General features: G+C 38.5%; 1 protein-coding gene across 1 annotated transcript in view; it reads left to right on the top strand.

Annotated features, from left to right (window-relative positions):
- The first annotated feature begins 319 nt into the window (after positions 1 to 319).
- Positions 320 to 15,669, top strand: part of cdab (cytidine deaminase b) — a 29,931-nt gene continuing 14,581 nt past the window's right edge. The window contains exons 1-3 of the mRNA XM_088337845.1: positions 320 to 501; positions 3,956 to 4,254; positions 9,928 to 10,039. Coding sequence (XP_088193971.1) covers positions 4,068 to 4,254; positions 9,928 to 10,039 — 299 coding nt within the window. The 5' untranslated portion in view covers positions 320 to 501; positions 3,956 to 4,067. The remainder of the gene's footprint in view (positions 502 to 3,955; positions 4,255 to 9,927; positions 10,040 to 15,669) is intronic.

Genomic DNA, 15,669 nt, shown 5'->3' with positions numbered 1-15,669 from the left:
CCCGAAGCATTTTTTTTCATGAACAACCCACCACTAATACCAGCAATACTACGTACTACCGCTTTTCTCTCCAAAAAACGCCTATCGTTTAAAAAAAAAAAATCAAACTTTAAATTTTAACCTTACATGACACGAATTTGATCTCTCAGCCCCATTTTCAGCAATAGTCAACTGGGAATAATGTATTGCGGCTAAAACAGTGCAGTTCACTTTAAGCGACCAGGGGGCCATTTCGGGTATCTGCAAAGTGCTATCCAAATACATATTGATCCGATGTACTACTTTCTTCAGTTTCTCCAAAAGGTAGTTTGCCCTCGAATGCTCCACTGTACCAAATTTGAGCTAATGACTTTCCACTTCTACAACTGGTAAAACTCGTCCAGCCTGACTTATCTACTAATGTTTAAGTCCACGTCGGAGACACTTCACCCCACTCCGGATCTTCATCTTTTTCATCATCCAGTTCCGAGAATAACAAGTAATTACGAAATTCAGCACGAGGTAAGTAGATGTTATGAGTCTCCTCATTAATTATTGTTTGTGTTGTCCAAAATTCTTGCAGTAAGATTCAGATCATCCTTTCAGCATTAGACCCCCGGGATACGGCGCCTCTACCTTATGACATTTCCACCTGGAATAGCCAAGTCATGTTTATTGTATACCCTTAATCATGTTTTAGAGAAATGTAAATATTACAGAATGTGAGTTTTTTTGCCCCCTCTTCATGGCTTTTCCCCCACTATACAACATCAACTACAGATTCAGCATTAGAGTAGACTCCTTGAATACAGCGTCTCCACCTTATAACATTTTCACTAGGAATAGTCATGTTTTTTGTATACCCCTTAATCCTGTTTCAAAGAGCTATAAATACTACAGAATGCAAGTTTTTTGCCCCCTCTTTATGGCATTTGCCCCCATATAAAATATCAACAACAAATTCAGCATCAAAGTATACTCGGCATACGGCACCTCTACCTTATGACATTTTCACTTAGAATAGCCAAGTCATGTTTTTTGCATACCCTTTATCATGTTTTAAAGAAATGTAAATATTACAGAATGAGAGTTTTTTTTGACCCCTCTTTATGGCTTGCCCCCTATATACAACATCAACAACAAATTCAGCATTAGAGTAGACTTCCGGAATACAGCGTCCCCGCCTTACGACATTTCCACCTGGAATAGTCAAGTCATGATTTTTGTATACCCCGTAATCGTGTTTCAAAGAGCTGTAAATACTATAGAATATGAGGGGTTTTTGCCCCCTCTTTATGCCATTTGCCCCCACTATACAACATCAACAACAAATTCAGCATCAGAGTAGACTCGGGATACGGCACCCCTGCCTTACTGCATTTTCACTTACTTGGAATAGTCCTGTTTTTGAATACCTCTTAATCCTATTTCAAAGAGCTGTAAATACTACAGAATAAGATTGTTTTGCCCCCTCTTTATGGTATTTGGCCCCATATAAAACATCAACAACAAATTCAGCATTAGAGTAGACTCCCGGTATACGGCGCCCACGCCTTATGATACATAAACATTTTTTACAGCAAGAATGTTCGTGCATGCGCTCGAATCGACTTGACCTCGTCTGTCAAGTTCAAAATGTGTTTTTCTCTTTCCGCAAACAAGCCACACGTCTGTTTGCTTAACTCCTTCGCTGCCGCCAAGGCTAAAACAACTAAAAAAGAGAAAAAGAAAGACAGTGGGAGAGAGCAGTGATAGAGAATGAGAGAGATAGACAGCAAGCAAGATAAAGGCAGAGAGAGAATGTAAGAGAAAAATAGAAATGGAGAGAAAGAAAGATATAGAATGAAAGAGCAAGAGGGACATAGAGGATGACAGAAATGGAAAAACGAAAAAAAGGAGAAAATAAAGAAACAACAGCCAAAATAAGAGTGAAAAGAGAGAAAGAGAGAGAAAGAAGAGAAATGGGGATAAATAACTAAAAACAGATGGAGAAAAAGAGAGAAAGAAAGAGAAAGAGAGGGAAATAAATAGAGAGCTAGAGAGAAGAGTGAAAGAGAGGGAAAGAAAGAGTGAAATGAAATGGACAGAGAGAAAAGATTGAAAGAGTGAGAGGGAGGAGAGAGAAAAAGAGGAAAAAGAAAAATTAGAGTAGAGAGAGACATATAAAGAAAGAAAGAAAAAGGGAGGGAGGGAGAAAGAAAAAGACAGACAGTAAGAGAGAAAAAGAAGAGTAAAAAAGACAGTGAGAATAAAGAGAAAGAGAGAGAGATAGAGAGAATGAAGAGAAAGAGAGAGACAAAGAGATAGAGAGAGAGGGGGAGAAAAAGAGACAAAAGAGAAACGTAGAAAGAGAAAGATAATAAAATATATAAATAAAAAAATATAAAGAGAGAGGAAAACAAGAGAGAGAGAAAAAGACGGAAAAGTAGATGGAGGGATAGAGAAAGAGAAAAGGTAAGGCAAGGCAAGTTTACTTGTATAGCACAATTCATACACAAGGCAATTCAAAGTGCTTTACAGAAATGGCAGTCAGGTTAAAAACACACAATAAAAGACATTGAAAATGTAACATGTGTTTTTAAAATGCATTAAAACCACAGATAAAACATAATAAAATCAATGAATTTAAATAAGGTAAAAAAGAATAGTGCAGATAGAACCCTTTCAGTTGTATGCACAGTTGAACAGAGCTGTTTTCAACCTGGACTTAAACATTGTCAGAGTAGACGCCTGTCTGACGTCATCAGGAAGACTATTCCAGAGTTTAGCTGCATGGAACTGAAACGCAGCTTTACCCTGTCTAGTCCTGGCTCTGAGCACCAGCAGAAGGCCTGTCCCTGAGGTTCTCAGGGTTCGAGATGGTTCATTTGGGACCAACATGTCACAGATGTACTTTGGTGCTAACCTGCTAGAGATAAATGCATGGATAAGTTTCTCTTAGTCTGGTTTAGACAGTAAACCTTTGATTCTGGCAATGTTTTTGAGATGGTAAAAGGCTGATGATGTTATAGATTTAATGTGGCTGTTAAAGTTTAGGTCTGAGTCCATTATTACCCCGAGGTTTCTAACCTGATTTTTAGCTTTTAAACTAAGTGATTCCAGATGACTGATGACAATTTCTCTGGGTTTTTGTGGGCCAAAGACAATGACTTCAGTCTTGTCTGAGTTTAGTTGGAAAAAGTTGTTTTGCATCCACACAGTGATCTGTTGGAGGCAGTGACAGAGTGAGTTCACGGGCCCATGTTCTCTTGCTGTCAGCGAGATGTAAATCTGAGTGTCATCTGCATAGTTATGGTAGGACACGTTATTACTGCGTATTAACTGGCCCAGGGGCAGCATGTAAAACTTGAACAAGAGGGGTCCCAGGATGGACCCCTGGGGGACCCAACAGGTCACTGCCAATTGGTCTGACGCATAGTCTTCTATCTGAACAAAATACTTCCTGTCCTCGAGGTAAGACTGTAACCATTTCAGGGCAGGACCAGAGATGCCTACCCAGTCCTCTAACCTCTGCAACAAGATCACATGATCGACTGTGTCAAATGCAGAATAAGGGAGAAAGAGGAAAAGAGTAAAAAAAAAAAAAAAGCAGATAAAAAGAGAAAAAAAGAGGAAGAACAAATGAGAGAAAGAGAACAAAAGAGTGAAAAAGAGAAAGAAATATCGCTCCAGTGACTCTGCAAGTCGGCCCTGGCTTTTTTAACATTAAGTGAGCATATTTCAAACTGCTTCCCATTTTTCTCTTTTGCTTCTCTGGGTGTTGTCTCGCTGGCCGGATAAAAACCCTTAGCGGGCCTGATTTAGCCTGCAGGCCGCATATTTGAAACTTGCGGCTTAGCGCATATTGTTTAAGCGTGCACATTTCCTAGAATACGAAATTTTGTTCCTTCAGTAAAGCACGAAAGTAAAATTTTGAAGAAATATACTCACTTGGAAAAAAAGATTTTGAACCCTGCCACTGTGATTCCAATTCAAGCTAACAGCCGGAACACAGTTTGGAGGAGGCGGTTTTGCTCCCACCCCGCCAGCTTATTGGCTGCCACGGACGTTTAAAACCCGGACGTCGGAACCCGGGATAAGACCGGACCATGGAGCGAGCGATAAAAAGCGGAGAGGCTGTCCCCGGCGAGTGCGAGGGTTCAAAACCCTTGAGCAAGGAGACGGTCGAAAAGCTCATCTGCCGTTCTCAGGACGCTAAGAAGAAAGCCTACTGCCCCTACAGCAATTTCAGAGTGGGGGCGGCACTCTTGACTCTTGACAACTGCTTGTTTACAGGTAAGGGGCATGAGTTTGTATGTCATGTATAGAAGCTAAGTCATTGCTAAATATAAGGTCATATTTACCTTTTAGAATAATACCTGAACTGGAACAGTTCTTTTTAAAAAATCATTTTTCCACATACATTCGTTCCAATTCTTGAAATTATTCTTTTAAAAAAATTAGAACATACTTTTCCTAGGATATTCAAATCTTTAGAAGGAACAAAATTATTTTTATTTAAAAAATGTTTTTACCTACATAAAAAAAAAACATTTTTCTTAAACAGTAATTATTTATATTAAATAATTCGCTGATGTGTCTTAAAAATCTTTTTTTTTATAAGAAAAAAAAGTTGAACTGTGGGGGGTGAGGGGATATTGTTGTGGATGAGCTGAGAGTGCAAAGGCTGGACATACCAATGTTGTTTTAACACGTGCCTGGAAGAAGAAGTTTGTTTTGATGGACAAAGTAATCAATGATTGACCGTACTGGTTTGCTGTCAAAACGGAAGAAAAAAATTGAGAGGAGGTACATCGACAAATCGATCTAATCCTATCTTAACCATCTATATATAAATCTATCCATGCAAATCTATCCATCTATCTATCAAAATCTATACGACATTATAAATCCAGATGTGTGTGTGTTTGTATGCGACCTATGGGCTCTGAAATTGCTGAACTGATTTTTATGAAAATTTACAGTTGTACTCTGGGTCAGTGTTTTTAGTGACAAACATCTGCCATTGTGTGGTCCCCTTTCGTTGAGTCGATAATGACCTCTAGCGGCCAAAGTGGGTACTGCAGCCCCCGACCACGGGCCACTCCAAGAAGCCGAATGCAATCTTCTCGGGCCAGTTTGCTTGTACCAGTGTTCTCGTTTGCCCGTGTCCCTGGGGAGGCATCGTCTCAAAATCAACGTGCGTCCCCGGGACGCAACCTTTTTACCACAAAATTGTCATTACAGTATTACCCGATTACTTTTTTTTAAACAAAGATTTACTGCACTCCAAACCTTTTGTCAGGCAGATCCGCCATCGTTGTTTTGGTCTCGCGGTTCGAGTTTTTGTCTGCACGCCGATCTCGGCCAACGAGATCTCGTTGTGTAGTGAAAGGAAGTCCGTCTTTTTTTAGAGAACCGGATTTTTTGGCTCAACTCATTAAAAAGAGCTCTCAAACGGCTCACTTGCTTTGATGATTGATATTACAAATTATCTTGTACAAAGAAGTTAAGAAAAAAAGGAAGTATAAAAGGAGAAAATTTAAAAAAAGACAGGTTTGTGGTTATCCCTTTAATCAGTATATTACCAACAATAATTTGATGCAGAAAATGAATGAATAATTTGATGATTAAAACTGAATGAATATATAGATTTATATTATATATTTATCGACGATTTATGATTTCAACCTCGATAACACTAAATTTTGGGGACCCATAGATCTCTGTTGGGACCCATAGATTTTTGAGCATGCAAGTCCCCGGGACCCATCACTTTTCAGAGGTAAAATGAACACTGTTGTACTGATAAAATATTGGTAGAAAGTCCACTACTTATGTTATTACGGTATTTTCTAGACCACGGTTGTCAAACAGGCAGCCCGCGGGTTGAATCTAGCCCGGTATGGATTTGATTTCGGCCTGCGAGATAACGCGGAGACAAGAGTAAGAGAAACATGAGCAGCAGGTTGAAATGTGTCCACTTGATGTTGCCAAAGCCAGGGGCCGCTCACAAAGATGCTGTAGTTGCATTTCTTTCTCTCTCGCTCTTTATCGCTTCCTCTCTCTCTCCTTCACTCCTGTCTCTCTTTTTATCTTTCTTTGTTCCTTGTTGTCTCTTTCTCTGTGTCCTTTTACCTTTTTTTCCTTTCCCTCTCTCTCTCTCCTGTCTCTTTCTACCCTTCTCTCTTGTTCTCTTCTTTTCTCCCCTTCTCTCTTTCTATTTCTCTTTGGATTTCTTTCTTTCTCTTTCTTTCCTCTCCCACAATTTCTCTTTTTATCTCTTTTGTTTCTCACGTTCTCTCTCTTTCTCTCTCTCTCTTTATGTCTCTTTTTCTCCCGTTCTCTTTCTTTGTCCCACACACTCTCTTTTTCTCTTGCTCCTCAATCTACTAGTCCGAACCCCGAGAGCATGTTAGTTCTATCGCGTGTTCCCCGAGTTTGACACCCCTGTTCTAGACTATAAAGTGCACCTTAAAACTCAAATTGGTCAGAAATCTTTAAGTGTGCCTAATAATCCGGTGCGCCTTACAGTATATACCAGAAAATGCGGTGAATACAATTAGAAATGCATAGTTATAATTTAATAATACTGCGTACAGTAACTGTTCTGCCTTTGAGAAACTTAAGTGAGGAAAAATAATTTTAATAATTTCTTCGACTGTCTTCTTCTGGTCAACATGTTAATAATTTGTTGCTAAAATTAATTTTAGAGGTAACGCCAGATGTAATAATGTTAATTTATGTTTCTATAAAACAAATTATTTTGATTTTAAATGAATTCTATTTTTGATGCAACCCTAGCTTTTACTATAGTCTTAATTCAATGTGGCTTATAGTCCAGTCCACCTTAAATATGAAAAATAGATCACAAAATACTATGTTTGGGGGGTGCTGCACCTTACAGTGTTTATGATACGGTATTCCTGATTTTAAAATGAACTTCATTCTAACACCTTAATAAGGGAAGAAAAGATGAGAAGCAAAATTTTGTTTTGAAAATGCAAACTACGGTAAATATATTATTATTTTCTACAAAATAGCAAATGCCTATCTTAAATTTCCTGACCATCTTTAAAAAACATTTTTTACACCATTGGCAGAAAACAATTTTTTAATAAGCGACATTTTCCGATATGGCAGCTTTTCTCATTTTAAGGATTCTTTTTCTGATCTTTGCAATTCAAGATTATTTTTATGACCTTAGTAGAAAAATAAATTGATACGTATATTTTGCTATATGAGATAATTTCAATAATTCAAGCATTATTTTTCTAATGCTAGTAAAATAAAAAAAAATAAAAACATAAATTAAAATAAATAATATACACACACACATTATATATATGTGTATATATTTTTTTCCATATCATATAATTTTACTAATTTACGCATTATTTTTCCTGACTTGTATACATATTTAGTACATATGCCAGTGCCTGAAATTCATGAGAAAAAGTTAGCGGAGACCAGGGCAGACAACTCTGAAAAGTTGCCTGCCCCATTTTTCACAACTTGAAACACAATAAGACGACTCATCGCAAAAACACCCGTTGTTTTATTAAGGATTGCTAACCAGACTCTACAACAGAACAACACTTCAAAATTCAGTATATTATAAATCTACTTATAACATTCATTGCATGTATGACATCACGGTTTTCCATCTGTATTTACTCATCTTCATTCATGCAATGTTTGCTACAAGCCACGTGAACTCCTCTTTCCACAGTGCTTTTAATGTACGTTTAGGATTTATAGCTTCATCAATTTTGTTAGCTTCTTTTGAATATTTCTTCTGGGGCTGAGGTTTTGGCTTGATTCCTAACCACTTATCCATTTTTCTTGTGTTCTCTGTGCGTCTACTTTGGAGAACGATATGCAAATGTACGACTCGGGAAAGTCTTATTCGATGCAAAAACCCAATTATTCGATGCATACTTCTGATTGACTGCAGAGTATGCAAAATGCCAAACGAACCGAAATTCTCAAATTCCCAAACCGGACCAAGATTTCGAAAACGGAATAAAGCAAACATTTTTTGAAAAAAAAAAAAAAAAAATCTTGAAAAAGTTGTCGGCCACCTGGGCGAATACGTTTTGTAAGTTGTACGCCCGACGTAAAAGATGTACGCCCCGGGCGTCCGGAAAGTCGTTATTTCAGACACTTCATATGCTGACGATTTCACTCTTTTTCATTATTTATTTAATTCATCTCAAGGGCCCAGTCACACAACCTTTCACGGGCGTATCGAGGCTGAATCACGGCCAGAAATTTCTGCCTGTGAAGCAGACGCTGTTGGACGCTTTGAGATCGCCATACAGACGAGATACAGCCGTGCTTTACACGCGGTCGGAAATTCACACGCGGTTGGCCGCGCGAAAAAGTTTTGCGCTGCTCAAAACTTTAGACCACGTGTAACCGCGGGCGGCACACGTGGTACACACGAGGTAATGACGCGGTACAGACACGGAACGACGTGCTACGGCCGCGGCCAGGGCGTGGTTACACGCGGGTAGGACGCGAAATTTTAGCGGGTAATCGTGGGTGGAGCACGGTCATAGCACGTTTGTTCTGCGCCTGTATCGCGGTGTTATCACGTGAATTAGCGTGTGTAACGCGTGTGGCGGTCCAACGCCTTTCTCCGCGTATATACAGCGTGATTTGCCGAGCACACGTCAGTTGTGCTCGAGACGTCAAGGGGTGAACATGGATCCCCGTCACCGTAGTGACCTCGTCTTAATCCATTTTTATTTTTTGACATTTCTTTTCATTTTATGACAAGATAATAAAATAAAAATGAAAAACTATTACAATAATAACATATTGGCTTCTTCTGTGCCATAGCTTGAAATCTTGATCTTCACGGGACTGTGTCTTGAGCGGTTATGATTTCTACAGCCCGGTGTTGTGCCGAGAAATGCATCCCTGCCGAGATTTGCATCTCCTCGCTACTATAACCACTTTTACTTCGTTTTATCTCACTTTTATATCATTTTTCGAGAATGTGATGGCCAAGATATAACCAAAACCACTCCAACTTGCATTTGTTGGGAATGTATACAATTTAAACCATTCTGTCTTTGTATTTGTTGTGAATGTAATCGAACGGTAATGCACACCGTATATAAATCACGTTTGAGAACTGTTATGCACTCTACCATAAAGCTTATTAAAGCTAAATAATCTTTATGGTAGAGTGCATAACAGTTTCAATACGAGCGATTTGAATAGAAAAGGGCAAAATAAACATGTTACCTGCTCAAAAGTGATTTATATACGGTGTGCATTACCGTTCGATTACATTCACAACAAATACAAAGACGGAACGGTTTAAGTTGCATTACATTCCCAACAAATGCAAGACAAAGTGGTTTTGGTTATATGTCCGCTATTACATTCCTGAAAAGTTGTATAAAAGTGAGATAAAACCAGGTCAAAGTGGTTATAGTAGCCAGGGGATGCAAATCTCGGCAAGGATGCATTTCTCGGCATAACGCCGGCTCAGCAGCTTTTATACCCGTGGTCCACACGCGGAAATGACGCGATGAGGAAGCGGAACAGTCGCTGGCGTCTGTTTTACGGGCATACCACCGATGAACAGCGGGTTGGCCAATTTTGCGCATTTTTCATCGCGGGCAAAAAAAAAAAAAAAAAAAAAAAAAACGCAAAATTTTACCCGCGATACAGACGCAAACTGCTGTGTGACCGGGCCCCAACTTTACTGCAAAAACAAGGTAAATAAAATATTTTAAACTAAGAAAAACCTTTCCGGGGAAGTCTCAAATACCTTCTTACTCAAGATTTAAAAGGCCTTTTTTTAAGCCGAATACGAGTGGAAATAGTCTTGAAATATTTAAATAAATTACAGAAAAACTGTATAAAACAAGAAAATAAATAATAATACCAACACTTTTCAGTATTTGGGAATACAGTGCTTTGCATAAATGTTAAAATGTTTCCATGCAGGATGCAACGTGGAGAACGCATGTTACAACTTGGGAGTATGTGCAGAGAGGAACGCCATTTCAAAAGCAGTGTCTGAGGGCTACACTGCCTTTAAAGCCATTGCAATCGCCAGGTAAGGTTAACACTGACTGATCGTAATCGTGTGCAAGAATTAAATTCAAAAATGAGAAATTGTCTTATATGGAAACAGCAGCACAGTGGTTAGCACGTGTGCGGCACAGTCGGAGGTCAAAACTTACTGTTTGGAGTTTGCACGTTCTCCACCCGTGCTTGCGAGGGTTTCCTCCGGGCACTCTGGTTTCCTCCCATATTCTAAAAACATGCATGTCAGATTAATTGGCCGGTCCAAATTGTCCCGAGGTGTGAATGAGCGAGTGAGTTGTCTGTCTCTGTGTGCCCTGCTTCTGGCTGGCAACCAGTTCAGGATGTCCCCTGCCCACTGCCCTAAGTTGGCTGGGATGGGCTCCAGCACCCCAACGACCCAACTGGGGATAAGCAATGCAGATAATGGATGGATGGGTGGAAACAGCAGCTCATATCACTCATTCGACCAAAATCCTCCAAGGGTTTGTGACATCACCTTAACTAGGGATGCAGGATAACCGTTTTTCTTCCTACTGGTACAGTTCACTGATAAAATCCTGACCCATGAAGACCAATACGATAACTTTCATTTAGTTAGTGATTCAGCCGTAAGCTATATTTAGAAAAAGCAAACAAAATCGAATTATCTTTATGTGCGTCTTTGTTTATAATTACAAGAACATCATACAGCCTAGGAAAACCTCACTTTGTCAGTAAAATCTCTATGACTATAACAAGAAATTGTTTTGAGCACCATAAGGCAGTAGCTCAGGAGGTAGACCAGTTGTCTATGGTCAAAGGTTTGATTCCCAGCACCTCAGAGTTAAATGTTGTCCATTTCCCATATAGATATTGCAAAAAAGGCATATACGTATGATTACGGGGTTGTTCATTATTAAAAACCACGGCACCTGTAAACACTGTGCAAGTGCACTCATACTAAACGTAACATCATGCATTCTTATCAAGAGGTATTATCTTAGCTAAACACATTGGTAGCAAATATAAATGATTAATAATTCAAATATGGACGCTAGAGGGGAAACTTACGCCGGTTAAACCTAACATTTTGGAAGTAACGATTTGCTAAAGGTGTACAAATCATTCAAATATATTCACTACACTTTGTGTTTCGTAAAGTCAAGTAACACACTGTCTAGCAATTCAGACACTTTACGGACTTGGCTGGGCAGGTGTCAATCTGAATTAATTCCGCTTCACACATAAACACACGCAGGAATGCAACAAAAAGGAAAAAACCTTCTATTAACAAAAAAAAAACCTAGTAGGTGCTAAAGTTCAGAATGCCGTCCAATCATAACATCCTGAGCCATGGTTTTGGCTTAGCTATACAGTGCCTCGCTAACATTTTAGCTAGGTAGAGGAGACACGACTAGGTTATACTACTACTTCAATAGCAGAGATTGGGAACTTATGGCTCGCGAGCCATATATGGCTCTTTTCATGAGTACATATGGATTGGAGATTAAATTCTGACAATTTCATCAGTGCTGTTCCAATTTTACTTTGCCCTCACGGAGTAAGGCACGTGCAAAGCCAATGAAACACTTGTAGAGATATGGGTTCAGTCCAGTATATAAAGGGCACAGTTTCCACAGTTTACAATTAAGGTCTCACACCGACAGACCTTGTTTTGGCTCTACCTAGATAAGGAATCCTTAATCCTCATTGAATAATGTATATTCACTGTTGAGACACTTTATGATAAAATTGTATAACAGAGCAATTTGATTGGGTGAGCGGTAAGTGTGAGCGGATGTCTGAACACGTGCTTCTCTCTCACACACGCCCACTCCACCAAAGGGAAATACTGTACAGCCAGAAACTTCTCGTTTGCAGTATTTTGGGAAATTTTTACAAAAGCACTACTTGCAGCCTGTTCTGAAACCATCCATCCATTATCTGCATCGCTTATCCACGGTAGGTTCGCGGGGGTGCTGGAGCCCATCCCAGATGTCCTCGTGCAGTGGGCAGGGAACACCCTGAACCAGTCACAGGGCACACAGAGACAGACAACTCACTCCCTCATTCACACCCACGGACAATTTAGACCGGCCAATTATCCTGACATGCAAGTTTTTGGAACTTGGGAGAAAACCAGACTGTCCGGAGGAAACCCTTGCAGTCACGGAGAGAACAAGCAAAATCCACACGGGGGAGGCTGCGATAGCTGGGCTTGAACTCTGAGCCTCTCTACCGTGGGGCTGTATGCTAACCACCCATCCGCCGTGCCGCATTCTGAATTTATGAAAATGAAGTTTAAAATGAGCCTCAATGACAACCCACAGAAAAACTGTAAACAGCCAGAAACGCCAGGCAAGCACACAGAGCAATTTGATTGGGTGAGCGGTGGGTGTGGGCGGAGCTCCAAACACTGCACGGCTCCGTCTGCACTGAAGCTAAATACGTCAGTATCCTCGTTTGCAGTATTTTGGGACATTTTTCCAAAAGAACTCTGCTTCCACGTTGTTTTGAAACAATTGTAAAAAAACGAAGGTCAGACTGAGCCCCAACGTTCTTAATTGCTTGAGGAACTGAGTTTAAACTGGTACATTTGTTGATATAGGACATAGGTTCAGGCAATATTTTTTATTCCGTAAATTTTAATAAATGTCTAACGTCACAAAATTAAATAAAAGGCATTGAAAAATTAGCTTTTGTCTGAAGAGCGGGTTTGGCACTTTTGTTAAATTTTGTCTTAAAATATATAGGGTGGCGCTCTCTCAAAACACACACACACATATATATATATATATACACATATATACATATATATATATACACATATATACATATATATATATACACATATATACATATATATATATATACACATATATACATATATATATATATACACATATATACATATATATATATACACATATATACATATATATATACACATATATACACATATACATACACATATATACATATATACACATATATACACATATACATACACATATATACATATATACACATATACACATATATATACACATATATATATATACACATATATACATATATATATACACATATATATATATACACATATATACATATATATATACACATATATATATATACACATATATACATATATACACACACATATATATACACATATATATATACACATATATACACATATATATATACACATATATACATATATATATACACATATATACATACACATATATATATACACATATATACATACACATATATATATACACATATATACATATATATATATATATATACACATATATACATATATATATATACACATATATACATATATACACATATATACATATATATACATATATATATATACACATATATACATATATACACATATATACATATATATATATATACACATATACATATATATATATATACACATATATACATATATATATATACACATATATACATATATATATATACACATATATACATATATATATATATACACATATATACATATATATATATATATATATATATATACACATATATACATTCCTAAGACTTAAAAAGTGGTCGGCGGCGCCCTCTCTTGGCTGCGGCTGCATCGGGTCAGATGCAATCGACATTTCGTTCTGTGTACATTGTTACACAGAATGACAATACAAGGAAATTATTATTATTATTATTATTATATATACATATATATACACATATATATACACATATATACACATATACACATATATATACATACATATATACACATATATACACATATATATACATACATATATACATACATATATACATATATATATATACATACATATATACATATATATATACATACATATATACACATACATATATACATATATATATACATACATACATACACATATACACATACATACACATATACACATACATATATACACATATACACATACATATACATATATATACATATATATATATACACATATATACATATATATATACACATATATACATATATACACATATATATACATATATACACATATATATACATATATATACATATATACACATATATATACATATATATACATATATACATATATATATATACATATATACACATATATATACATATATACACATATATATACATATATACACATATATACATATATACACATATATACACACATATACACATTTATACACACATATACACATTTATACACACATATACACATATACACATATATACATATATATACATATATACACACATATATATACATATATACACACATATATATGCTTGCTTGGGGGTTGTCCATCGATACGATGATGACCATCTTCTTTTAATTGTGAGTCTGCTGATGTTTGAAGAGTCCGATCCTGGATCCACAGATGCGGTTACAGACAGAGCATGTGAAGGGGGTGCTGGGGGGAGCAGGGGTGGCCTGGCGAGCATGTCTCTTTGCACGCTTTGCTGCACGGTGTTGCATGCGCTGTTCCTCCATGTAATCCACTCCATGTGAGCAGTGGGAGCGCCAGAGGTCTCGGCAGGAAGCAAGTTCCTCCAGTGAGGAGGGGTTTATCCGACATCTCTTCAGGATGTTCTTCATTTGGTCTTTGAACCGCTTCTTCTGCCCACCAGCACTGCGTTGGCCTAGATGTAACTGACCATAGAGGATACGGCGTGGCAGTCTGTGGCTGGGCATTCGAACAACATGCCCCAGCCACCTAAGTTGGCGTTGGGCCATAATGGATTCCATGCTGCAGCTGCCTGCCCTCTCCAACACCTCTGTGTGCGGCACTCTGTCCCTCCATGTGATGCCAAGGATCTTCTGAAGACATCTTACATGGAAGGTCTCGAGGCTCTTCAGATGGCGGCTGTAGATAGTCCATGCCTCACATCCATACAGTAATGTCGTGATACATACAGCTCTGTAGACCAGCATTTTGGTGTGGAGTCTAAGGTTGTTGTTTTGAAAGACCCTTATCTTTAGTCGACCGAAAGATGCTGATGCTTGCTTGAGGCGGCTCTGGATCTCATCATCCAATGAGCAGGTGTCAGACACTATGCTCCCCAGATATTTGAAGGTGGGCACAATGAGCAGGTGTTGCCCTGCTGCTGTGAGGGTTATTGGGTTTGGTAAGAGGTCAGCACTGGACTGACAGAGTACCTCTGTCTTCTGGGTGTTGATCGTCAGTCCCATTCTGGTGTATGCAGTTACAGCTGCCGAGAGAATGTTTTGCAGAGCCTCCGGTGTATGGGCAACCAGGGCACAGTCATCAGCATACTGTAGCTCAATGATGGTCTCTGAAGTCAGTTTGGTAGTTGCCTGTAGCCTCCTGATGTTAAACAGGTTACCATCAGCCCTGAAGTTGATGGTAACTCCAGCCTGCTCCTCCATCCTTCTACGTAGCAGTGTTGTAACACAGACGAGGAAGATGTTGAAGAGAACTGGAGCCAGCACACAGCCTTGCCTCACTCCAGTTTCGACGCCAAAGGGCTCTGAGCTGTGTCTTCCAACTACCACTCTGGCCGTCATCCCTGAATGGAACTGTGCAAGAATGGTGAGAAACTTGGGTGGACACCCAAATCTCTTCAGGACTTGCCACAGTAGGTCCCTGTTCACTGTGTCA

This window comes from Urocampus carinirostris, chromosome 6 (assembly GCF_059441175.1).
Source record: "Urocampus carinirostris isolate Australia breed hairy pipefish chromosome 6, RoL_Ucar_1.0, whole genome shotgun sequence".
Taxonomy (NCBI): domain Eukaryota; kingdom Metazoa; phylum Chordata; class Actinopteri; order Syngnathiformes; family Syngnathidae; genus Urocampus; species Urocampus carinirostris.
The sequence above is the reverse complement of the archived record's forward strand: the minus strand, read 5'-3'. Positions and strand labels throughout refer to the sequence as shown.